The sequence below is a fragment of the Bos mutus genome, chromosome 13, assembly GCF_027580195.1.
Source record: "Bos mutus isolate GX-2022 chromosome 13, NWIPB_WYAK_1.1, whole genome shotgun sequence".
Taxonomy (NCBI): Eukaryota; Metazoa; Chordata; class Mammalia; order Artiodactyla; family Bovidae; genus Bos; species Bos mutus.
This window is the reverse complement of record NC_091629.1, coordinates 4439015-4463174: the sequence shown is the minus strand read 5'-3', so window position 1 is coordinate 4463174 and position 24160 is coordinate 4439015. Positions and strand designations below refer to the sequence as shown.

At 50.6% G+C, this 24160-nt stretch overlaps 1 protein-coding gene across 2 annotated transcripts; it reads left to right on the top strand.

Moving 5' to 3' along the window:
- Nucleotides 1-3649: 3649 nt before the first annotated feature.
- GATA3 (GATA binding protein 3) lies at nucleotides 3650-23435 on the top strand. 2 transcript variants are annotated; one of them, XM_005895494.3, is made up of 6 exons: nucleotides 3650-3890; nucleotides 4316-4942; nucleotides 7276-7812; nucleotides 12859-13001; nucleotides 17293-17418; nucleotides 22156-23435. In XM_005895494.3, the coding sequence occupies exons 2-6, from the start codon at nucleotides 4702-4704 to the stop codon at nucleotides 22438-22440; spliced, it is 1332 nt and encodes a 443-aa protein (XP_005895556.1). In that variant the 5' UTR covers nucleotides 3650-3890; nucleotides 4316-4701; the 3' UTR covers nucleotides 22441-23435. The 2 variants fall into 2 exon arrangements, with proteins under 2 accessions (XP_005895556.1, XP_005895555.1); XM_005895493.3 differs by having other exon boundaries at nucleotides 3651-3890; nucleotides 12856-13001.
- Nucleotides 23436-24160: the final 725 nt, after the last annotated feature.

Here is a 24160-nt window from a genome sequence, read left to right as displayed (position 1 = left end):
TCCTCCTCTCTACGCTGCGGGCTCTGGCTCCTTTGCGGGATTGGGTTCCCCACTTGGATCCGATGAGAGCGTCTGAGCTCCCAGGAGGGCGGGTGGGAGGGACCTCAGCTGGAGGGCATGTGTTTGGGAGTGTGTGTGTGTGTGGTGGTGGTGGTGGGGGGGTCCCAGCTTACCCCGACCGAGGAGAGAAAGGAAGGCTCCATTTCTTACCCTTTCCCCAAGAGGGCACACACACCCCGCTCAACTTGACGCCTGAAGCAGCCGCCTCGAGGCCTGGCGTTTCAGATAGGCCAACCGGCTCCCGCCGCCCCACGCTCAGCCCGGGTACCGGTTCCGGGCGACCGGGGATGGACGGTAGACGCGCGGTCGCCGTCTCTGCTTCGGGATGCTCGCCCTAGGGGTCCCAGGCATCCAGACCTCGGCCAGCCCCTTGCTCTGGAGAGGGAGGCCTACCGCTCTGCAGGAGCCCAGGGCCCTGCTGCTGCGGCGGCGGCGGCGGCAGCATCCTTCTAGGTCTCCACCTCGCTTCCCTGACCCGAGCTCCGCCGGCCGCTCCCGGGGAGGAGAGGAGGGACGGGGGCTCTCTAGACCGGCCCGGGCCGGGGTCCTGGATAGGAGCCCGGGAGGGGGGGCAGGGGGGGCTTCAGATCTGCAGGAGGGCGCTGAGGCGTTTCCGCAGGAGGCTGGGATTAGCTTTGCGGGCTAGGGCAGAGGGGGGCTCAGTACCACCTTTTCTTCCCTTCACCGGGCCTCGAGCCCCCACGCTCCCCCCGTCCGCCCTCAGAGGAGGAAGCCCGGCCTGCATTTGCCCGCGAGGCAGGTCAGGCAGGCGCCGGGCCTGGCCTAGACTCCCGCAGCCCGGCTCTCCGCCTCAGGCCACGCGCCGCAGCCTCTGTCCCGCCTTGCTCCCTTCCCCCTTCCTTCCGCGTGGGTCCCGGGGCCGACCTCGGCCCTCCCCGCTCGGTAGACCCCTCCTCTCCTTTTCCCTCCCCCCAGCTCTGTACTCAGGGCTCTGGGGTTGGGCCCGTGACGTCAAACCCAGTGTGGCGTCGGCGAGACTGGCCGGCGCGGGCCATCAAAAGAGCAACGTCCTCTTTCCCAATTACCCACTGTCAGTCCGGGAACAGGGGCGGACCGGCTGGGAATTAAATGTTAAATACCCCCTACAGGCTGGCTCCATTACACTGGGCACCCAGCCGCAGGCCCCCACTCCTCTCTGCCAGCCCCAAACCACCCAGACCAAGAAGGGGCCTTCGAGATCTTTTATTTTTCCAAGGGTTGGGGGTGGCTCTTCAGGTCAGTGCAGCCAGACTTGGTGCTCGTGATTTAATTAAAATGAATAATACCTCCCCCCAAAGTTTGAGCATTATCAGAGGCGCCACTACACCGGAAGGCCTCCTTCTCAGGGATATTTTCTCTTTGTCTTTTAAAATCGGCTTTAGCCTCTGAAGTTAACGTTTTCAAGTCCTGGCGTCAGCAGCGTCTCTTTCCGAGGATGGGTCCCTTTTATTTCCTGGACTTTCAGGTCTTGGCGCAGAGGACCAAAGAGCTCCGTTTGGTATTTTCCGCGTAGCTTTGAACTGGGGTCCGGCTAGTGTCGGCGGGTCCTAGATCAACGCGCAAAGATGCCCTTTTCTTTTCTTTTTTTCCGCCTCTGCAGCCATCCTTAAGCTGAATCTCGGGACTTTTAGCAACAATGTGTATGAGTCCGTTGTCCTTGTTTATGGAGCGGTTTCCGGTGGATGTTAGACAGAAGCTAAATAATTAAAAGGTTTGGAGAGCGCGGTGAGCAGGAGAGGCTGGCAGCTTGACTGGCCCTAGAGAGACGTGGTCAGAATGAAGGAAAATCGATGCTCCTTTACTGGGCCACCCTAATAAGCAGGGACTAAGTGGGCTCAGGAGAAACATGGGGAGGGGGGTTAATTTAGGGACTTTCTTACCGTTTCGTGTCTAGAAACTCAAGCTGATGTTTCTAACAAACATCTAACAAACGTCAGCTTTAAGAAAATGGAGACTCAAGAAAACTTCCACGTCAGGAAGAGCCACGTTTCCACTATTTCTTCCAAATGAAATTTGTTAGTCTTTCTACGAGGATTGTATATTAAAGCAGGACAGCCCCCCCCCCCGCTCCATACACACACCGAGTTAAGGTTGAATATGGGTGGTTTTCTTTCACCTCAAGGAAGGAATCCTCTAGCACTTTAAGGGATGGTCTCTTCTATGTTGACTTTTTTAAGGCGTATTTGTAGGGAATTGTCACGGGGTGGGGTAGAGAAGCGAAGAGGGAATAATGCCTTCCAATTGAACCCCAAATCAAACTGTCAGTACCGTCCGTGGCAAAGCCTGAGGGAGAACCCACGCTCTCTCCTTGCACACATTGCCCTGAGGGGAGCCGCGGGTGGAACCTTGAGACTTCGCTTCCCGCTCGACTCTAGCACACCCGGGCCGCTTTCTGGGGCCAGACGGCTGCAGCAGCCTGAGCGCCGCTAGGGGATGCAGTGGCTCAAAGCACCGAGACCCGCCAGGGAGGTTGCAGCCCGCGGGGCCGTCCAATCGCGGCCGCGCCGCAGCCTCGCGCGCTGATTGGCCCCTTCTCGGCCCCGCCCCGGGCGCCCCGCCCCTTCGCCGGGCTGTCTCTGATCTCTGCTGCCTCCGCCCGAGGCTGCGAGGCCGGACCCAGCTAGTCCCGCGAGCTGCGGGGCCCCGGGGAGGTCGCCGCAGTCCTGCCCGGCGGCCCGGGTGGGGGCCGCAGGAGGGGGCTGGGGAAAAACGCCGGGAGCGGGAGTAAATAGGGCTCTGGGCGGGGAAGAGGGAACAAGTTGGGTAACCGGAGCAAAGACCTGAGTGCTTGGGGAACCAGATTCTCACCTCCCCCCCTTTTCATCCATCACTACTGTCACTCTGGTCAAAAGCACGCATTGATTACGAATATTAGGTCTGGAAGGGACAGCTGCAACAGCTGAGACATTCTTGCCAGGGGCTTGTGAACGCCAGAGGCTGGGAGAATGTAGACCACGACCACCAAAAAGTTGCCACCGACATTTCAATCAAAGTCACATTCCGCCCCGCCCCCGACCCTCCCTTGCCCCCCCAACTCTCCCCCAGTTCCTCAATTTCTTAGGCAGTTCTCAAGAGACGCATATCTCCATGTATTCTGACATTACATTTTTTTTTTTCCTGACCACTTTTACTTGCAGAGACCTCACAGCAATAAACGACCCAATACCTTGGAATGAATGCAAAAAAAAATGTTTGCTCATTTAAAAAGTCTGAAAAAGAAGGGCCGTCTGTAGAATAAACTTCATGAATGGGGCAGACCGGTGTCCCCGGTACGGAATAATCCATCGAGCCGGAATGAATTGGCAGGAGCCGGAGCCACATTTAAAGGGCCAGAGCGCGTATTCCCTCCTGCCCGCCCCCTCCGCCCCGAAGCCCGTGGCGCGCCTAGCCCACCCTCCCCGCTGCCCCTCCGCCCGGGCTGCCCTCCGCGGCGCCCCTTTCCGGTCAGTGGAGGGGCGGGAGGAGAGGTGGGGGTGGGGGGGTGAAGTCCTGAGCGGGTTTGGGTTGCAGTTTCCTTGTGCTGGGATCCTGTCCCCTCCTCGCCAGCGCCAGGCTCCTCCCCCGGCGGCGCGGATGACACTAGAACCTCCTTAAGTTCCGTCGCGCCACAGCTGTCTGCGAACACTGAGCTGCCTGGCGCCGTCTTGATACTTTCAGAAAGAATGCATTCCCTGTAAAAAAAAAAAAAAAAAATAGGGAGAGAGAGAGGAAAAGAGAGAGAGAGGGACGGCGAGCGCGCGAGGCAGAGCGAGCCACGCAATCTGACCGGGCAGTTTCTGCTCTCCCGGTCGCACGCCTCCTTCTCTTCCTCTCTGCTCCTCGCTACCCAGGTTGGTACTGGCGACTTTTTTTTTTTTTTTTAAGCTTTGATTTGTTTTCTCTCTCCATTTGGGAGGACTTTAAAACACGGAAAACTCAACCCTCCTCTTTCGGGGAGTTTCTGGAGGCTGGAAAGTCGGTCCTGGGACCTGGGTCCCCGGAGGGAGGGAGCTGTCGTTCAAGTGGGAACCGCTCAGTCAGTCCCGGGATCCCGGGAGAGCCAGGCAGCTGGGGATGCGCTTGGGAGACGTCGGGTCCTTCGCTGCCTCCCGGTTTTCCGAGCTCCGGAGGGGGCGTGCGCGAGTGCGCGCGTGTTAGCGTGTCCCGGGGGCGCGGGCGCGGGGCAGGACGGCTCGAGGGGAGGAGATGCCACTTCATAAACTCAGGTGCTAAGTGCTTAGGATCTCATCCAGGTCTCCCCTTCTCTCCTTTGCAGGTGGCCCAGAAAGAGTCTTGGAGCCGCCGAGGAGCCCCCGGTGAACAGGAGCCTCACTTGCAGAATTCTAGCCAGTCCTCGCTTCTCTTTTACAATTTGGCCCGTTTTTGTCCTCCCGTACCTAATTTTGGGAATTTCTTTCTTTTTTTTTTCTTCCTCTTCTTCTCTTTGCTAAACTACCCCGCAAAGATTTATTTTTAAAAAAAAATCTCACTTACTCACCTTTCCTTCCCTGCTTTCCCATTCCCCCACTGAAAACAAATCCTTAAACGACCCCCGCCCCTCCGACGGCAGGAGCACCTGCGGAGCCTCGGAGCCCCCAACCGCCCTCTCTCTCCGCGCGCGGGTTCCGGGCCCGGCGAGAGGGCGCGAGCGCAGCCGGGGCCATGGAGGTGACGGCGGACCAGCCTCGCTGGGTGAGCCATCACCACCCCGCGGTCCTCAACGGGCAGCACCCGGACACTCACCACCCGGGCCTCGGCCACTCCTACATGGACCCGGCGCAGTACCCTCTGCCCGAGGAGGTGGATGTACTTTTTAACATCGACGGTCAAGGCAACCACGTCCCGTCCTACTACGGAAACTCGGTGAGGGCCACTGTGCAGAGGTATCCTCCGACCCACCATGGTGAGTGCGCCCCGAGTGCGAGGACCACCCCTCCCCCGACCGGCTGTCCCGGCTCCCCGGGTCGGGGAGGCAGGGAGGGACCAGGGGGTGGGGAGAGCCGGCCAAAGCCCCCCCAAGTGCCGCTGCTGCTCCATTTAAAAAACTGGGGCCCGGAAATGGGCGAGGAAGGCGTCTCGATCGTCGCTAGAGTCTGTTTTTCAAAACAGTCGCAGCAGGCGCCTTTGCGCGGCTGCGGCCCGGGGGCCTGGCGCTCACCTGGCGGGCGCCGCGCGGCAGCCCTCTCTCCCGGCGCGGCCGCGGCTTTTGGGGCCTGGGAGGTCTGGGGCGCCGGGAGAGCCGAACCTCCGCCTCCGCCGGCCACCGCTCCCCAGGCCGGGCATCCGGCGCGGGCCAAACTTGGCTGGGGCTTAGTTCTTTCTAGGGGCTTCGCTCCCCCATTTATCCCGTGGTTCTCTCTCGGGGGCTTCTGCCGGCGTGCCTCGGTGTGCTTCTCCAGCACATTTCCAGAAGGGCCCAAGGAATGTATTTATTCCCCTCGCTGTGTTTCGGCCTTTCCCTAAAACTAGTGCATTTGGTTTTTAGGCATATCTCCTAACTCCTAGGCTCCGAGGAAGGGGATTCTGGTGCTTGACCAGGTTTTGGTGGAAAGACTACCATTTTAAGTTTGAGATGTTTGGGATTTCCTAGATTCCCGCCTGCACAGAATTTTCCTGCGTCTATGCTTTTTGGTTGCCTCCTTGCCTGCTCCCGGCAACTCTTGCCTTTCTCTCTCCTCCTGCCTGCAACTGACCCATAGGGTCCCAAAGAAGATTTAGGATCCATCAGGGTTTCCTTCTATGAATGCAATTCCAGTATTTTCTTTTTTCTTTCTCTTTTCATCTTGAGAAGTTCGGGGGAATTCTGAAATGGTAAAGAGAAACCCAGCCCTATGTAGCTGAGGGGGAAAGCTCTCACACTTTCCACCTGTAAGTGGGTTCCCAAAGAAAAAGTAGGAGCAACATTTTAGGTGGAGGAACTGTGCGATGCTCTCCTGGAGATCCGCCCTGGCTCCCCTGCTTAGGTCGCAGGGCTGGGGCTGATGACAGAGCCCCTGTGGGAGCCGGCGTTCTCACTCTGCTGTCACCAGGCTTTAAACAATTGTTTCTGCAGAGGGGTGCTCTTTGCCCTCGTTCTGTGCACATCAGCAGTTAAGTGGAAATGAGGTAAATGCAGCCTTAATATTATTTACTATACGACTTCCTGCATAATGTGAAGCATGACCCTCAGTGTTCAGAGAACTCTCCTTCCCCCTCGTCTCCCCTCCCCTTCCTCTCTCTGAAGATTTTAGTTTCAGTATTGTTCTTAATGGTTAAATAGAATGTCAAACGCTGAGACAGGTACTGGATTAAAAGATCAATAAGTGTGTGGATTTGCACTTGCCGTGTAGAGTTACCCCTCTCAGAGTGACTTTTGGTCTGAGTTAGGGCTGCCTTATGGCTCTGTATTTTAAAGGAGGGCTCAGTTTACTGCGTGTGAGCGAAATAGACACAGAAACTGGAATTTTGTGTCTCTGGGGCTCAGGTGAAAATTCTTATATTACCCTGGTGGAATCACAACCTTAGGGTTGAGATGGGCCTGTTGTTTTTTTTTTTTTTCCAGTAGGATTTGGGAGGGTGACAAAGGCAGACAAAAGTGCCATCTCAGGGTCTAGCCTTGGAAACTTTCTCCAAAAGCCTGAGCAATTAATTTTCCTGCAAATCTCATTTCAGGCCTGGTCATTTATAGGCCAGCAGTGAAGTAGGGGTACATGGAAGTCACCCTAAAACGGTCCTTCCCCTCTCTTCCAAGCCTTATCCTTCCTGCTCTGGGCCTGGGCCGCTGGGTCCGTGTGTCCTTCTGGTTTTGAGTGGTCCTGCAGCCGGGTTCACCCCTTTAGGCCTCATCCCTCACAGCCCACCCTCTTATCAAGCTGCCTGGGATTAGGTCTAGGCTAGGGGCCGCTGGGTCATTGAAGGAAACCAATAAATCAAGTCAGGTTCCAGAGAGGGACCTCGGGGCTGTGATTTAGAAAGTGTATTTGGAGAGGCCAAGAAAGCCAGGTCTCCTTCTTGCTCCATCGCAGCAGGTCTCAAGGGTCAGATGCAGGCCCTTGATTCCCTGGATCTGGTGGGACCTTGGTGTGGGAGACGGGTGAAAGGGGTGTGCTGGCCCAGGTACTGCTGGGGCCAGTCTGTGTTGAGGTTGTCCTGCTGCCGGGGCGGGGGCAGGGGTGGAGGGCGCGAACGCCCCCCAGTGCCTTTGGGGGCTGCTCTCACCTGCCTGTGTCTCTCTCTGGCCCCTTCCCTCCCCTACAGGGAGCCAGGTGTGCCGGCCACCTCTGCTGCACGGATCCCTGCCCTGGCTGGATGGTGGCAAAGCCCTGGGCAGCCATCACACCGCTTCGCCCTGGAACCTCAGCCCCTTCTCCAAGACGTCCATCCACCACGGCTCCCCGGGGCCCCTGTCGGTCTACCCGCCGGCCTCGTCCTCCTCCCTGTCGGCGGGGCACTCCAGCCCACACCTCTTCACCTTCCCGCCCACCCCGCCGAAGGACGTCTCCCCGGACCCATCCCTGTCCACCCCGGGCTCCGCCGGCTCCGGCCGCCAGGACGAGAAGGAGTGCATCAAGTACCAGGTGCCGCTGCCCGACAGCATGAAGCTGGAGTCGGCACACCCCCGCGGCAGCATGGCCACCCTGGGAGGGGCGGCGGCCTCGGCCCACCACCCCATCACCACCTACCCACCATACGTCCCCGAGTACAGCTCTGGACTCTTCCCGCCCAGCAGCCTCCTTGGGGGCTCCCCCACCGGCTTCGGGTGCAAGTCGAGGCCCAAGGCGAGATCCAGCACAGGTAGGAACCTTCTCTCCCCCAGAGACCCTTCCCCCTTGCCCCCCAGCCCCCTCCACAATCTGAAATCCCAGGCAGGGACGAGAGAGCCCGCCTTCCCAGTTCTTCCATGGGGAGAGAAGGAGGTGTGTCTTGTCTCGGTCCTGTCTTCAGAGCAGAGGGCAAGTGGGATCTGGTTGAAAAGGCCCCCTTAGAGCTGGAGAAGGAAAAAGATAAACAAAAACAAACCCCCATCTCCTGCTTGTCCTGCGGGGGTATTGGTGGGTGCTGGCGGTAACCTTTAGTCAGTTTGCAAGCCCAAATGGAAGGCGAGGGAATAAATCTTTAGTGTTTAATGCTAAAACGAAACCTCCTGAAACCCAAACAAAACAGGTCCCTCCTCTGACCCCCCTGGCCTCTGTGTCCTGGCTCTCTCCCTCTGCTCAGCTCGGAGGGGGTCAGGCAGTCACCGGAGGACAGCCCTTGACACAGACATGTATAAATAAAGTATGTGTATATTTTTCGCCGGGGGCGGGACCCTGGCAAAAGCAGGACACACATTCTCTCCGTGGCAAAGGGGGCTCGAATCCTGACTTCTGGGTAGAGAGGGGAGCTCCGCCCTGGGGAAGCAGTTCAGTGACAATCAGAAGCGCTTGTTACCTGCAGTGTCTTTGGCTACTGGGAGCCCATTGCTAGGCAGGGGCAGGAAGGCGTCTGACGACCTACTCCCCGATTGATCTGAAGCCAGAGGGGTTAGGAAGGACGGAAAAAGATTCCCCAGGTGCCTGTCTCTGCTTCCTCTGCTCATCTGCTTACAGAAGAGCACCGTTCCCGCCGCCTCCCTAAAATTGAGCTGCATGTGTGGTGTAGAGGCTGGCATGAAAGGAAATGCAAAGCCCACACAAAATATTTTTTTTTGCTTTAAAAATAAAATAATCCACTACCCATGTCGAAGTGGCTGAATCAGTCGGGGGTTCTTTGAGATGCCTTTTCGATGTATTCCTTTTTTTCCAAGATGGTTTTGGGAAGATTGGCGTGTCTCTTTGGGAAATATCCATTTCAGGGTAGGTGTCTGTCCTGGTCTGTCCTAACTGGCTACCTCCCCAGCCAGTCTCTCTACAGACTCTGTAGGCACTGAAGTGGTGGAAATCGCTTGTCTTTTCTGGATGAGACAACCAGTCTTGAAACAGAGCTTGCAAAACCCGGGTTTAGAAAACTTCCGAGCGAGGGCTATGGGCGCCCCAGTGACCATGAGATCAGTTTCCAGGGTTTTTTTTCTAGGGTGACATTCACTCCGACTGCCTGGGCAGGACTGTCTCTATTTAGTTGATATGTTTCAGCTAATCCAATTATTTTCAGACTGCTGCACGCGACAGTTGCATTGTTTATCCCGAGCCAGGAACTTCACTAGAGCCCGGATGCGGTTAGGCTGACAGAAAAACTCAGACCTGCATGTTCAGTACATGAAAGTCGGCCGAGGGAGAGGGAGGCGGCGGGAGGAAGGGAGGACAGGCAGGAAAGCGGGGAGCGGAGGGTCCCCCGAAGCGCGGAGGGGGAGGTTGTTGATCAAGGCTGGACAGCTGCTGGCAATAAGAGCCAAACCTGTGCAGTTTTGAGGTCAGGGTGGGATTTTTTTTTTTAAAGTTCTCTTTTCTGGTAGGGCTGAAAAGTTGGGGGGAAGATCGTGGTCTCTGAGGCTGGAGTGGTGGTTTGTGTGGGGGGGAGGGGAGAGTGACTTTTCCAAATGCCTTTGGTCCTCTGCCCTCATTTCGGAGTTTGATTCCCCCCTGCCCCACTCTGTCGTGCGCACCTTGAGCCTGTCTTTGTCACTTTCCTGGAGACTCGGGACATTGGGGAGTGGTGGGGGAGAGGGTTGCGGTTTCCCTAAACCAGAACCAGGGGCACCTATATACCTATTTTCTCTTTTTGGGTTGGGGAGAGAGTAGAGGAGCCGATTTAAATTTGGCTTTTGACTTCCTCCTCCCTATTGCTTTCTCACAGTTTGAGAAAAAAAAAAAATCCTGGGCCCGCACACATGGGCAGTGAGGGAGTTGGGACTTTCGGGAGTGTGGCGCATGCAGGGGAAGTTTCCAGACTCCTAAGAAGGGTAGAAGGGGTGGGAATTAATGAGAAGGGGACTCTCTTGGTTTTTAGTGGTTGCTTTTTTTTTTTTTTAAATTTAACCTCTTCTTCACAATCGCCTGAAGGAGGAGCCCAGAGAAGAGAGGGTTGTCGCATTTTGGAGAAACGGTTGAGCTGTGGTTTAGAGCACCTATTGCTTCTAACACCCGGGCTGTCGGGCTGGGATGTGTCTTTGCAAACACGAGACTATAAGCCGTTTTTCTTCAGCAGGGGAGGAGGGGACCAATTCTTAGCTCTCCCCGGCTCCCCTCCATCGTGGGGCGTGCCACTCCCCCCTTTTTCCTCTGCAATTTCCGTACCCCTTTCCATCTAACTCCAGGCTCAGGCTTACAGTCAGAGGCAGAGGGGTGTCTGAAAATGGCTGTTGAATGCTAAGAGGCCTGCGGTTGTCACCTTAGCGCGAGGTGTCTGTCTGAGCTGCTCACACCAGGCACTGAGCGCAGAGAAAGAGAGCAGGAGACAGTCAGGGCCTCCCTAAGGAAAACTGGTTGTTTGCTGAAGTCACAGATTAGAGGCAACAAGGAGAGAAGGAAAAAAAAAAATAATAATAAGAAAACCAACACGAGGCAATCGCGAACTTGCCGAGTGAATCAAGACAGAAAATTGCTCTAGTGTGCAGAGCCTCGCTGGAGAGGCAACCGTTGCTGGCTTTCAAAGTCCCTCAGAAAAGGAAGCTGTCATCCTCCCTGCCACCTGACAAAGGAAAGGAAATCAGACTGATGGTGTCAGGCGGGGACATCCCCGGCCCAGGTGCCCGGGAGTGGGGCCGTCCAGCCCAAGCTGCTGGTGATGGAGGAGGCTTGGGGTCCCGGAGACACCCCCAAAGGTCTGGGGTGTGAGACAGTGGGGAGCCTGAGGCCCCTGTCTCTGCAGGTGGGGGAGTTGGTATGGGCTGGACAGTGGGCACAGATGCCAGGAGAGGCTGGGTTGGGCCGGTGGGCATGGCTGCCCCCAGGAGAGGCTGGGCCCGCCCCGCGCAGGCAGAAGGGCTGGGGGCCCCTGGCTGCCTGTGGCCACTCCTCGCCCACTCGCCCTTCCCTCCTTCCTCTGCGCCTCCGCACCTTCAGCGGCCGCATCCCTCCAGTTTTGACCCCAGAGCAGAGGCGTCCGCTTGTGACTCAGCCCAGAGCCTGCTGGGTGCCTTGCAAGCCCTCCTGGCCGCTTAGGGCCATGCTCGTGTGGATCATCATGGGGCTGCTTGGAAGGCTCTCTGTAGACCCCGGGTTTCTTAAGAACCTTTTTGGTAGGGGGAACAAAAAGTGAAATCTCGTTACTCCTTCACTTTTTTTTTTTTTTTTTTTTTTTGAGAAAAGCAAAGTGGATGAAACTCCTGAGTACCTCCAGCTTGTAAAAGGAGGCCACAGCCACTTTCATTTCCAAAAGTCCGTTTCCTTCCCCAGAGCCCGTTTCTGGAGAAGAGCCCAGGCTCTGGGGGTGTCCATTCCCTGCCACCCCTCATGCTGGGTCTGGGGCTTTCCTAAACCTGAGCAGGGCCCTGGGCCCTGGGCTGGCCTTGCCCTCCAGGGGCAGTTGGCTCCCTCCCCCACCCCCATCCCGTCTTCCTGGTAGTTTGGGGTCAGCTGATTAATCTTTAAAAACAACTGTTAGGGGCTCATCTTTCCCACCATCCCCAAGCCTTCCCCCAGCACCTGGGAGATCTCCTGTTCTTGAAGGGACCAGCTCTGGTTGGCTCCGTCTGGGAGGGCTGTGAAGCTGGTGTGTCTTCCTCAGGGGAATGAGCCCCCCAGGAGTGGGGCAGGTTCTCCCAGAAACCTTCCTCCACTTCCTCCCCCTGCAGAAGTTCAGAAGAGCTGGCAGGCAGCTCCTACAATAGCTTCTGGAGGGCTTCCCCGTGGGGGCTTCCCCTCTGGGGGCTTCCCCTCCAAAGGTGGGCCTGGTCACTCTCCAGCCCCTAGAGTGAGCGTTGTTCCAACCTGGCCTGGCCGGTTTTTTTGTTGATTTTGTTTGTTTGATTTTTTGGAAAAAGAGCAACTGCAGGCAGGCCTTGGTTAATGAGCCGACTGAGGGCCTCCCTTCCCCTTCCCCAAACTGGCCCATCCTCCTGATCCACTCGTCACCTCTTAACACTTCCCTTGGTTCTCTCTCCCTCCCCCCATCTCCAGCTCCCTCGACTTCAAGACGCCTCTGTGTGCCTCTCCAACCCTTCAGACTGGAGTTTCCGGGGCTGGGAATCCACAGAAAATCTGGGCCTTTTCTAAAAAGAGAGATGGTGGGGAAGGAGTGGGCCCTACGGGGTCTTCATCTTTTCATTGCTAGCCAGGGACGTTTACAGTTTCATTGGAAGTAAAACCTAAAGCCCTGCGCTGCTAAAAATCAGTCAGCCAATTGATCCATGTGTTCATCTGTTTATTATCTGTTTTCTCGATCTAGCCATTGATGAATCTTTCCTTTGGCCTCATCCTGATCGTCATTATTTAATCAATCTGTATAGACAGACCTGGTGATGAGAATGGATCATCTTTGTTTTCCTCTGAGGGAAATGAAAGGGGTGTTTAGCTTTTGCCATTGTCTGGGGCTCAGGATTTTCCCAGGGAACTGTTTCAAGTTGAAATCCGCCTTCCTCCTAGGCTCTGCTTCATCTTTCCCATCGAGTGGGGCCGGCCCCGGACAGGTGTCTGTTGCTTCTGATTCCTGTGTCACTTCTTGGGCCAGGGAGCTGTGTGTGTGTGTGTGTACATGTGTGTGCCTGTGAGTACATACATGCATGTATGCGTACATGGGAATGGTCAGGCCATGAGAGGGCTGAACAGTCATTCTTTTTCAAGGGAGCTGGAGGTGAGAAAGTTCCGTAAAAGAAGAAAAAGAGGAAAAAGAAAGTTGTCTATTTAGCTTTCTTTCCCTAATTCTGCTGGTAGCTTTTTCGTGTGTCTTCCGTAAGTGACTTATGTGTGATGTTGTTTTCAGAAGGCCGGGAGTGTGTGAACTGTGGGGCGACATCCACCCCTCTCTGGCGACGAGACGGAACCGGGCATTACCTGTGTAACGCCTGCGGGCTCTACCACAAGATGAACGGACAGAACCGGCCCCTCATCAAGCCCAAGCGAAGGCTGGTGAGTTGTCCCTGGGGCAGCCCTGACCTGACACTCTCCATTTTGTGTCTTTAATTTCCCCTCTTCAGGAATGAGAGCTTTCTGCAGGAAATTGGCAGGACGGCTCAAAATCGTGTCAGCTGGCTTGGGGTAGCTTTCCCCTTGTCTTTGTTTTTTCTTTTTTTCAAATTAAATATACAGGAAAGTGTTCTGTCTCTCTCTCTATCGCCCCCTTTATGGTTCTTAAGTCACTTACTACATTTTTAAGGATGCCGACTTCTGATTTATCCAATCTTAAATATCTTCGCTGATAGAATGATTGCTTTAACGGGACCAGGGTGATGGATTGAAAGTGTGTTGATAGCCACAGTTTCACAGAGAAGGTTAGTAGGTGGGTGGAGGCTCCCAGGTGCCACCCAGAACTTGTTTCTGGAGTCGCAGAAGGGGTCTCCCAGGAAGTGATGATGGTCTCAGTGCTGCCTTAGTGCCCCGGATGAGATCTCACGTGGCCAGGGCTGTAAGATGAATGGGGCTCATTAACTGCATTGCGCAAGCAGCAGCCGGTGGCCTTTGTGGAGTTTTTCTTCTTCCGTGGTCTGTAGAATTGAGGAATTGCCACAGGTAAACACAGGGGAAAATGGATTTCTGTCCTGCTCCCTGGTCTCTCCTAGCATCTAGTCTGATTTTCCCTTTGAACTCTCGCCAGCCCGGTGGCTGTTTCCTCTCTCCCCCTCTTTTTTCCCTTTCTTAAACCTCTTGACCCCTAAGAATACTTGAGAAAACCTGGCACAAGCAAGCACATATAAGGAAAACTAGCAGGAGAGGTTCGTTTGCAAACTTGTCTTTGGAACCTCAGGCCAGATTGAATAGCAAGTGTATGTAACAGACAAATAAAAGCAAGCTTGGCAAATGATAACTCTAACCACAGTCAAGAGATCAAAATGCTTTTTGTGGTGATGACATTCACCAGGTGGAGAGGGGAGGAGGGGAATTTCCCCTTGCCGATGAATGGATGAAGTAGCATCCCTCAGATTGTAAGGTGGACCCCTCCAAATCCTCTGCATTCTTTTAAAAGAATTATTTGTTTTCCTCATTAGATTTTAGTGCAAATCAACACCTTTCACATCCTCTTCAGAAGAATGAAAATCTTTCTAGGGATGGCCATGCCCACGTGACTTTAATTTTTGGCCATCCTAGGTCTCCAGGCTTTATTTTTTCTGATCTTTGCCCCCGTCTCCAGCTTTCTCAACCTTCTCCCGACTTGTCCCCATGCTCTTTGGTACTTTTTTTTTTTTTCCTTTCTCTCATGTGCAAAGCTAACTTCCTAGGAAAAAGCTGCCGGATATCTGAGCTCTGGAGATAACTCATAAACAACAACTCAGCTTCCCCAACCTAAACATCAAGATGTTTGAACGTATCAGAACAAGACGTTGTTTGAAAAAAAAAAAAAAAATGACTGGAGGTGTTAGTGCAGAATGAATATGATCACACCACAAAAGAATGTTCTGAATCACTCCAAACCTGGCCTTAGGAAAAAAAGAGAGAAGGGGGGGAAAAAAGAAAAGAAAAAAAGGAAAGAAAACTAACAACAAAAACTTTCTTTTTAAAATAAATCATGATATCATGATAATCGGGCTCTTTTTAAAAGGTAAAGAAGAAATAGAGAGCAGTAAAGTCTCAGACCCCGTGGTTGTTTGGTTGATGACAAGAATGCATTTGACATTTTCTCGAGGTTTCTTCTGTCTGAGGTGGATTGCCTAGGAGGGCTAGACTTGCATTTTATATAGTTTTGTCCTCATTCATCTTTCGTAAGAAATCTCTAGAACTCTGAGTAATAATCGCTTTTAATTGTAGAGTTCCTTTGCTGTCACATGTGAAGCTGTCTTTTCTTTCTTACTCATCTCTTCTGGGTGGTTTTATGTTTTTAGTTCCATAGAATTCATATGCTCCAGAGAGACACTGGGGGCCCATTCAGGATATATATGCATATATTTTTAGCGCTTAGATGTATTTGACTTCTGAGTATCTAGAACTTCTTTTTTTCTTTCCTGTATTTCCCTGTCTCTCCTTCCCGGCTCTGTCTCTCCAGTTTGCAGTTTCTGCTTTGCACTGAAGACCACTCCACCCCTTGGTAGATGCATATCTAACACCAAATAAACTCAGGCTATGCCGGAAATAGGAGAAGGGAAGACCCATAGAAATTTTTATTCCTAGTGGTGGAGGATTTTCATAAATCTCTAGCTTGCTTTATCAATACACTTTGTCTTCTGCTAGTGAACCAAACAGTGTGACTTTCAGAGCTTCCGTATAAATTCACTGAAAGTCTGAGCTTGCTTAGGTTCATGATACCGTCAAGATACTATAAAGGGCTATACCACGAGGCTCGTTACTCGGAACTCTTAATTTTGTTGGCTGATGTTTTGTGCTTGAACCATCCCTTTCCAGTTGTTGGGCTGAGAAATCCAGTGCTTGAGTAGGTATTAGTCTGTTATATCCAAGTATTTCTTTTAAAGTGTAGAAAACCAGTCCAGGATGATAATCATCGGATGGTAATGTAATTGTCAAAATCCTTAAGCATCAATTTCATAACTTCATTTTCTTCCCAAAAGTGTACAAGAACACCAGTTAAGTCTTAAACGATCATGTTTCATAAAGGCGGGTGGACAGAGGCTTGTGGAATGAGAGACAGCACTTTTGGACTGGGGTGAATTATTTTCCAAATGGACTACTCAAAAGTAGAACCTTCTCAGTTACGAGGGAGAAGGGCTGTGTTTCCTTTTTAGTTCCACAGAACACAGAAACTAAGAATTACTGGGGGGAAAAAAAAGGCAAAAAAAAAAGTGCCATAGCTCTGGTATTTAAACCTGTAGCAAAGGGGAGCATCTTTGGGACAATTTAGTAGCTTTGAAAGGAAAGGAATCACCCTGGTTCATTCAGAATTGCCTCCGGGTTTTCCATATCTGGCCACTTTGAGTGTTTGGCTCAAGTTCTTGCTGGATAAAATATTGATGGAAAATCTCACCCTGATCCCTGTCATTTTGTTCCATGCTCTCATAACCATGCCAGAATTTTCTTGATCACAGATAAAGAGCAGCTAAATTCTTTCTCTTTCTCTTGCCTTTGATAATGTTTTTGAGTCCAGGGACAGAAATAATTTTGCAGTTGAAAATTTATTTTTGTGTTACAGGGAGTAGTGAGGAGATGAGAGGGGTTACCAGGGACCCACCTTCATTTTCTTTCACAAGTTTTTGGGCTTAAGTTTATTTTTTTTCTGAGTATGGGTGCAGGGAATAGTCCCCTGATGCATTTAAGTACGTCAAAAAGTGAAAGAAAAATCTCCCTTTTAAAGGAAATGAAGGCTGTGACACAATCAAATAATGAAAATTCAGCTTGGGACTGACATCTGACCTGTGACCATTTGGCTCTGTGAAGAGCGTATAGGAAACTTTCCAGGGAGTCAGATGAATTGAAGGCAGAAGTGGGGCCCATGTTCCTGGTGGACTGCAGAAGTCCTTGTTCTTCTTAGTTTGTCTCATTAACTGAAAACCGCTTAAAGAGGATGAAGATGGCTGTTACCACGAGTTGGCCGAATCTGAAAGCCTGAGCCGTGCACATTTAGGATAGCTGCAGATGGGCTGGGTCTGGCTCACTTATGGTGTTCTGGTTTGGTGCTCTCTCTGTGGCCCGCCCCACGTGTGTCAGTCACATATGCACAGACATTCTCTCACACTGTCAGCACCCTGCTCTCCTTATCATCTAGCAGTTCTTTATTTGGGATCTAGAAGGCACTTCTGATGCTTGGGTTTCCTCTTCCTTGGCTGTTAGTCTCTTGTGATGACCAGTATTCTTGTTGAGAGCTGTTTTTCTGGGGAGTCACTCTTCGAAAGGACCTCCTGGAGGCCTGGTGAAGAAAGCCACAGAGAGCTTGGTACCCAAACATGTCTAGTTAATTCCAAAAATTATTGCAACCCATAAAAATGAAACATCTGGTAGACTTTGTAGGAGGTGGGGATAGCTTGTGATTTAGAGAGGTAGGGTCAGCTTTCTGATCCTCCCAAATTCTTCACCCCAGGGACAGCAGGCTACCTACTGACCACCGGCCCATGGTCTGATCTACTCCTAGGCCAGTGGGTCAGCTGTAATTTTCCTCTTGACACAGCTTTTGGGGATCTTTATTACTTTCATGTGGGCCACTTGCTAGTTTTGATTTCAGTGATAATTTTTTTCTTTTTTTAAGTTGGTCTCCGTGGTTCTGCAAACCCATTTAACATTTGTTTTGATTTTTATCCTCCCCTGTCTAACCCCTCCCCAGTCGGCAGCAAGAAGGGCAGGTACGTCCTGTGCAAACTGTCAAACCACAACTACGACTCTGTGGAGAAGAAATGCCAATGGAGACCCTGTCTGCAATGCCTGTGGGCTCTACTATAAGCTGCACAATGTAAGTGTCCGGGGGTCCCACCCCCCAGACAGTCTCCTTTGGTTAACGCACAGTGCATGGCATTCCCCTTCCCTGGTCCCCTTCTTGATTTAAAAAAAAAAAAAATTTTATTGGCATGTAGTTGATGTGCAATGTTGTGTTAGTTTCACATATTCAAAAAAGTGATTCAGTTATACGGATACATGTATCTGTTCTCTTTCAGTTTCTTTACCTATATGGGTTATTACAGAGTTGATTCATGGAGTCGCAAAGAGTCGGACACGACTGAGCGACTGAACTGAACTGAACTGAGTAGAGTTCCCTGTGCTCTACAGTAGGTCCTTGTTGATGATCCATTTGAATCACACAATGAGGAGCCTCAGAAAAATCATTGCAGGAGGATCCAGTGTGGGAAAGGACTGGGCACAGCGAAGCCTTGTCAAGACTGAAGGGTTTAAAATAGGTCGATCCAACCTCTTAGTTTGTATTGGAAACAGAATGCGTGGTGGACCTCGTCTGGGTTTTTAAGGGGGAAAAAAAAATCTTCCCCTTAGCAAACCAAAAAAAGTTGCCAGACATATTTTGATGTTTTCTTGCATTTTAAACTTTTTGCAAAAAAAAAAAAAAAAAGAAAGAGTGTGCCAGAGAGTGGAAGAGAAAGGTAAATAGGATTGTGATGCATGATGCAGGAGTTCAGGACGATTCAGTTACTGAGGGGTAGAGAGCTTGGCATAACCTGTGCTGTGAATTTTAAACGGATTCTCTGTATAAAAGATACGAGATGAAATGGCTGAGATATTTCATCTGCTGAGTTTGTCCTCCCCGGGAGAACTCCTGCAAGGCAGCCTGCGGAAGTTATCCTTTCCAGGGAAAAGAATGCCCTTTTCCTTATAGATCATATGAGCAGGATGATAATTGCCAGTCAGTTACGTGGATTTGGCCGTGTCAGTTTTGATCTTTCAATTTGGGGATCCTCCCATTTTGTAATATCTCTACCTTTAAAAAAAATTCAGCTATTTTTTTTTCTCCCTCGTACAACTCTGGCTGACCCTAATGACGCCTGATGTTTATGTTAATCCCAGAGAAAGAATTTGTTTTCTCCCTCTGTCTTTGTCTGTCTTTCCCTGTCTCTCTCATATCATCTCTATGGTTCCGTCTGGTTTTCCTGAAGTCTCTGGGCCAGTCTGACTGGCAGAGTCTGGGAGTGAACTGGGGACAGGCAGAGGGGTTTTCTCAGAGCCATCCTGGCAGTCAGCGAGTCTTACCCAGAGACACTTGTGAATTTAGGAGGAAGATTTGCTGGTTAGAGTTTTTGAATCTCAGGAGAACTTTCCAGGGTAACCTTAGCAATCTAGTCCTTTGGTACCTCTTGGGAATGAGTTGATTCCTGGGGACCCTGTAATACACCCACCTGCCAGCGTGTCATCTCTGCTTGATACTCAGGGCTTGGAGCTGATGGAATGAGGGTCTTTTTACAATCCATCATTTCTCTCTCTTGCATCCTTAGATTGTGGTCTGTGTACATTTATCAGTGATGAAACCCCAGGCCTGTTTTTGCTTTGCGGAATTTCCTTGCTCATTGCCATGGAGAGAAGCAGATTTGTGATTAGAATCTGGAAGGTTTGGGGCCATAGAGTTCTTGTGCTCACCCGATGGTAGTCAACAAAATGATTTTGGGGGTGTGATGTATGGTTTGCAAAGAACTTTCCTGTTGTTTGACAACATCTGAGCCTCAAAGAGTCCCGTGATGTAGACAGGGAAGAAATTATTCTGATTTTGTTTTACTTGAAAAAATGACGACTCAGAGAAACAAGGATGAGGCTGATGAATCAGAAGGGCCCATATGGATTTCTGATTAGCAACAGACCTTCCAGGGAGATCAGGAGCTCAGGACCATTGGGGACAAGGGAAGAGTGAGCCACTTCTTATTGTAGAATATACCAGAGATCTGTTGGGAGTAATGGATTGTGTGTGTGTATGTACTTCTTTCTGATTTCCATAGAAGTATAGGAATTATGAGAAATGAACCAGCTATAAATTTCTTTGACTGCTCAGCCACAGTGAGATGTGATCTCAGTTGTATCCGATTGAAAAGCCATTTATTTCTGAAAGATATGCTTTTCTCATTAAATCCAAGAGAAGTCAAGGGCCCTTCTTCACTGCTTACTCCCACTCTATTCTTTTTCTTTTTAAAGTATTTATTCATTTGTGTGGCTGTGTTGGGTCTTAGTTGCATCGTGGGAGATCTCTCATTGCGGCTCACAGGTTTAGTCGGTTAGTTCTCCAAACAGGGCTCAAACCTGTGTCCCCTGAATTTCAAGGTGGATTCTTAACCACTGGACTACCGTGGAAGTGCCCTCACCCTGTCCTGGGCCCCAGTGTCTGGGAGATAGACGCGTGCTCATCCTCCAGAGTGGTTTTTCTGCCTTCTCTGGTTTAGTAAGAATTCACGGAAGGAGGCGGATTTGTTGTGTATTTAACAATAAGAGATACTAATCTATGAACATTCTCATCTTGTTGTGTTTTGTTCTGCCCATCGAGATACCAGGCATGCCCTAAGTTAGCTCCTGTCTCCTTATCTAGGTGTGTAGATAACTACCTATCTCAGTATCAGTGCTGGGACTAGTTATCTGGCTTTGTGTGGCTATCTGTGTAACTAGATATTATATTTAGATACCTGGCCCTGTATATCTAGATATCATCATGAAGAGCATGTGTCTAGGTGATATCTCGGGGGAGATTTGATGTGACAGTAGATTCCTATCACCTCTGTAGGCTGCATCTTTATCTTGATTATAACTTTGAGGAAGAAACCCTGAGATGTTCTCTGAGCAACAACCTTTCAGGTCCTCTGCCGTCACTCACTTGGCCTTCCTGTGCAAGGGGCAGAGCTGGGGTCAGCCCCACCCGGAGCAGGTCTGCACTCCTGTCCAGGTGACCAGCTCAGCCCCTAGAAGCTGTGAGTTTGCTGCTCCCAGAAGTGTTATCAGCAGCCTGGCCCTCTTGTCTTCTGGGTTCTCACTTCCTTCACTATCTCTTTCTAGCTTTTGGAGCAAACGGGCAGATCTTTGAGTCGTGAAATCTTCTCTTCCTCCACCCTTGAGGACCCTGGAGGAGGAAGTGGTTTCTGCTCCAAGGAGTCAGCAATGACTAAGACCTTACCCTCTTGAGTCCCTTTGCCCATTTCCCTGGAAATGGGACTGAATGTGTGGTTGGTTTGGTGTGTGGGGCAGGTAGCTGCTGTTGAGGTCAATCTGATTCTGACTCCTCGAGGGGAATGATCTTAGTTTGCTTTGTCAAGTTCCCCCACCCCCACCTTAAGCAAATGTGTATTCAAAACAAAACACATGGGGCTTATCAGGAAGAGAGTGATGCTATGCTGCCCTGAAGACAAGAGCAACGATCATGAGAGTAGGTGCTTGCCTTGGTCTTTTTCCTCAACTTCATGCTTGGTCTTTTTTTTTTTTTTTTCTAAATCTTTTGTTTACCCTGAAATTGTATTTGTTTTTTGTTTTTAGCCACTTGGAGTATGGAATGTTAGCTCCCTGCCCAGGGATCTAACTCTTACCCCCTGAATTGGAAGCTCAGAATCCTAACCACTGGACTGCCAGGGAAATCCTTCATGCCTAGGCTTTGCTTTTTAGGAGGAGAGTGCTTTCAGGCTAGCACAGGGCTTTGTACCCGCTAAGTGAATATTAAATTCTTGTGGACTGGTTGTTTCACTGCTCATCTAGTTAGAAGTGAGTCGTCAGGACCAGGCAGAAATTGCAACTTCATCATCACAGTTGCTATGGCGGGGACAAGAAGTTACATTTTTGCAAAGATGCGTTATGTTAAATTCCGGCCCCAGAATGTACAAATTTCAGGGGAAGATCTTTTTTTCCCCTGTGTTTAAAATGACTTAAAAAAAAATTTTATGTCTAATGGGAGGATAATTGCTTTACAGTGTTGTGTTGGTTTCTGCCATATAACGCCATGAATCAGCCATAAATATATGCGCATGTCCGCTCGCTCTTGAACCGCCCTCCCACCTTCTGTCCCAGCCCGGGGTGGCCACAGAGCACTGGCTTGAGCTCCTTGTGCTATGCAGCAGCTTCCCACTTGCTGTCTATTTAGGGGGAGATTTTACATCACCTCTTGTTTCAAAAGGCCGTTAGAAGAGAGGCAAGCAAAAATTACTTTGAAGCAGTCTGGGCTTCTCAAGACAGAGAGACAAAACCCTTAAGATCGATTGCCTAGTGGTGCCAAAGTTCTAAGTCAGATTTTAGACCAGTAGACCAGATATATTTCCCTCTTGAAAATCCCTCCCTTGCCTCTCTTCTCCTGAAATCGTGTAAGGTAATTCTAGGAAGAAGACAAGTTATTAGATTTTAGTGAAGCAGAGAAATACAGCCATCTTGGGTGGCTCAAGAGTATGGTCCTTGGGGACAGAAAGTTCCCTGAGACCAACTTTCCCCCCAGTGATTGGTGCAAATGAATAAAACGAATAAGCCCTGCTTGGAACATCTTACCTGGGGCCTCTTGGCTTTTGAAATTGATAGCAGCTGAGACCCCCCTCCCCGCCCCCCATCACAGAACCCTCACTTGCAGAACTCTGGGCTCTCTGGGAAGGAGTCAGGGGTTGTGGGGAGGAAGGGGCTCCCTGAAAGCAGATCCCTGATCTGGGGCGGTCAGAGGAACCTGTGCCTGGGTGTGGAAGTCTGCCCCCTCTCAGAGCCAGCCAAAAATAAGTAAAAAAAAAAATTGATCTCTGTTTAGATTAACAGACCCCTGACTATGAAGAAGGAAGGGATCCAGACCAGAAACCGAAAAATGTCTAGCAAATCCAAAAAGTGCAAAAAGGTGCACGACGCGCTGGAGGACTTCCCCAAGAGCAGCTCGTTCAACCCCGCCGCCCTCTCCAGACACATGTCTTCGCTTAGTCACATCTCGCCCTTCAGCCACTCCAGCCACATGCTGACCACGCCCACACCGATGCACCCGCCGTCCAGCCTCTCCTTCGGACCTCACCACCCTTCCAGTATGGTCACCGCCATGGGCTAGGGTCCCTGCTCGAGCACCGCTCACAGGGCTCCAGGCGAGAGTCCCTCCGGCCCCCCTTCTACATGCATTTTCGCAGGAGCAGTATCATGAAACCGAAACCCGATGGATCTGTGTGTTTTTGCAGGCATCAAGCAACCTGATGTTGTGGCCACTCGGACGACGCAGCCTACCGTGGTGTCTGTGTTCTCACTCCCCGAATCTGGATCCCATTTGTGAATAAGCCATTCAGACTCACATTCCCTATTGAACAGGGTCTCTCTAGTGCTGTGAAAAAAAAAAAAAAAGTCACCAAACATTGCATATAACTTATATTGTAAGAAATACTGTGCATTGAAAGAAGAAGACTTGATTGCCTCTCGGTCGCTGTCAGGAAGGCATGGAGGACGCCATACCTTTGAAGGACGATGTGGGGAAAATAAAGAGTGGCGATTAAGAATAAACTAGGTCTGATATCCAAATGGACAAACTGCCAGTTTTGTTTCCTTTTCCTGGTTACAGTCGTTTGATGCATTAAAAGAAAAAAAAAAAAAAGAAAAAAAAAAAAAAAAAATTTGTAGGCAAATCATTTGTTCAAAGCTGTGGGCCTCTGCATAGGAAATTCTACTACTCTGGGCAACGTGTTCCACTCTCAGGTTGCCCTGGAGGGTTCAACTAGACTTTCCTGGGCCTTCATGCTTTGTGAACATGTCCCTGTAATTGTTGTTTGTATGTATAATTCAAAGCACCAAAATAAGAAAAGTTGTAGATTTATTTCATCATATTATACAGACTGAATTGTTGTATAAATTTATTTCCTGCTAGTGTTAAGTACTGCTTTTTTTTTTTTTTTGGTTTTTTTGTTTCTATTTTAATATTTTCTTCTTCTCTCCATTTTTGGTTGAAAAAACTGGGTGACATTCAGTTGACCTAAGGTGGTTGTGCTCCACGGGGTTGATTTTTTTTTTTTTCCATTTTGTTTCTCGATGATATTTATTAAATAGCTTCTAAGGGTACAAGAGCATATGTCCTTTGTCACTTCTCCCGCAGCCTGTGCTATGAGGGTAGCAGTGTATGAGCTACCCGCGTGCATGTCGGCGGCTCAGGCCCGCCAGCCCTGGGTCCTGAGAGCAGCCTGGCTGAATGTTAGCGCCTACTGTGTTCTGTGTTAGTGATCACTGCCTTTCATGCAGTCTGTTGGAATAATAATATAAAGAAATAATAAAGTGAAAATATTTAAGAAACAACCAAATAACATCATATTAAGAGTGGTGGCCAAGCTCTTCTAGAATCTGGTAGCTCTAGCTAATTGAAGCAAAAGGAGTTTAAAAAAGATAACAGAGCCCACTTGTGTTCAGCTACACGCTGGGAGAGAATGCAAACCCCAGACAGGAACATCGATGTGTTTGGGAAACTGGGCATCTTGGGAGCTCGCGATGCAGCCCAGAGGAAGGCATCCCCGGGGCTGGAGGAAGTTCTGTGGTCCGCTCTTGAGTTGCTCTTCTCTCCTCCTGGTCTGGCCTTGAGGAGATTTTCTCGCCAGAGAAATGGGAGGATTTCCTTGTTGAGATTCTCAGGCGGGCAGGTTGCAGCTGAGATTCCTCATGGTTCTCTGCAAGATGGAGAGGAGCTGGGCTGGGTGTTGAAATTATGTCTGTTTTGCTTTTCTACTGTTGAATCACACCACAGTGAAGGGTGGATTGGAATGTTTGCGAAACATGAAATAACCGTTTTGTAACTTACG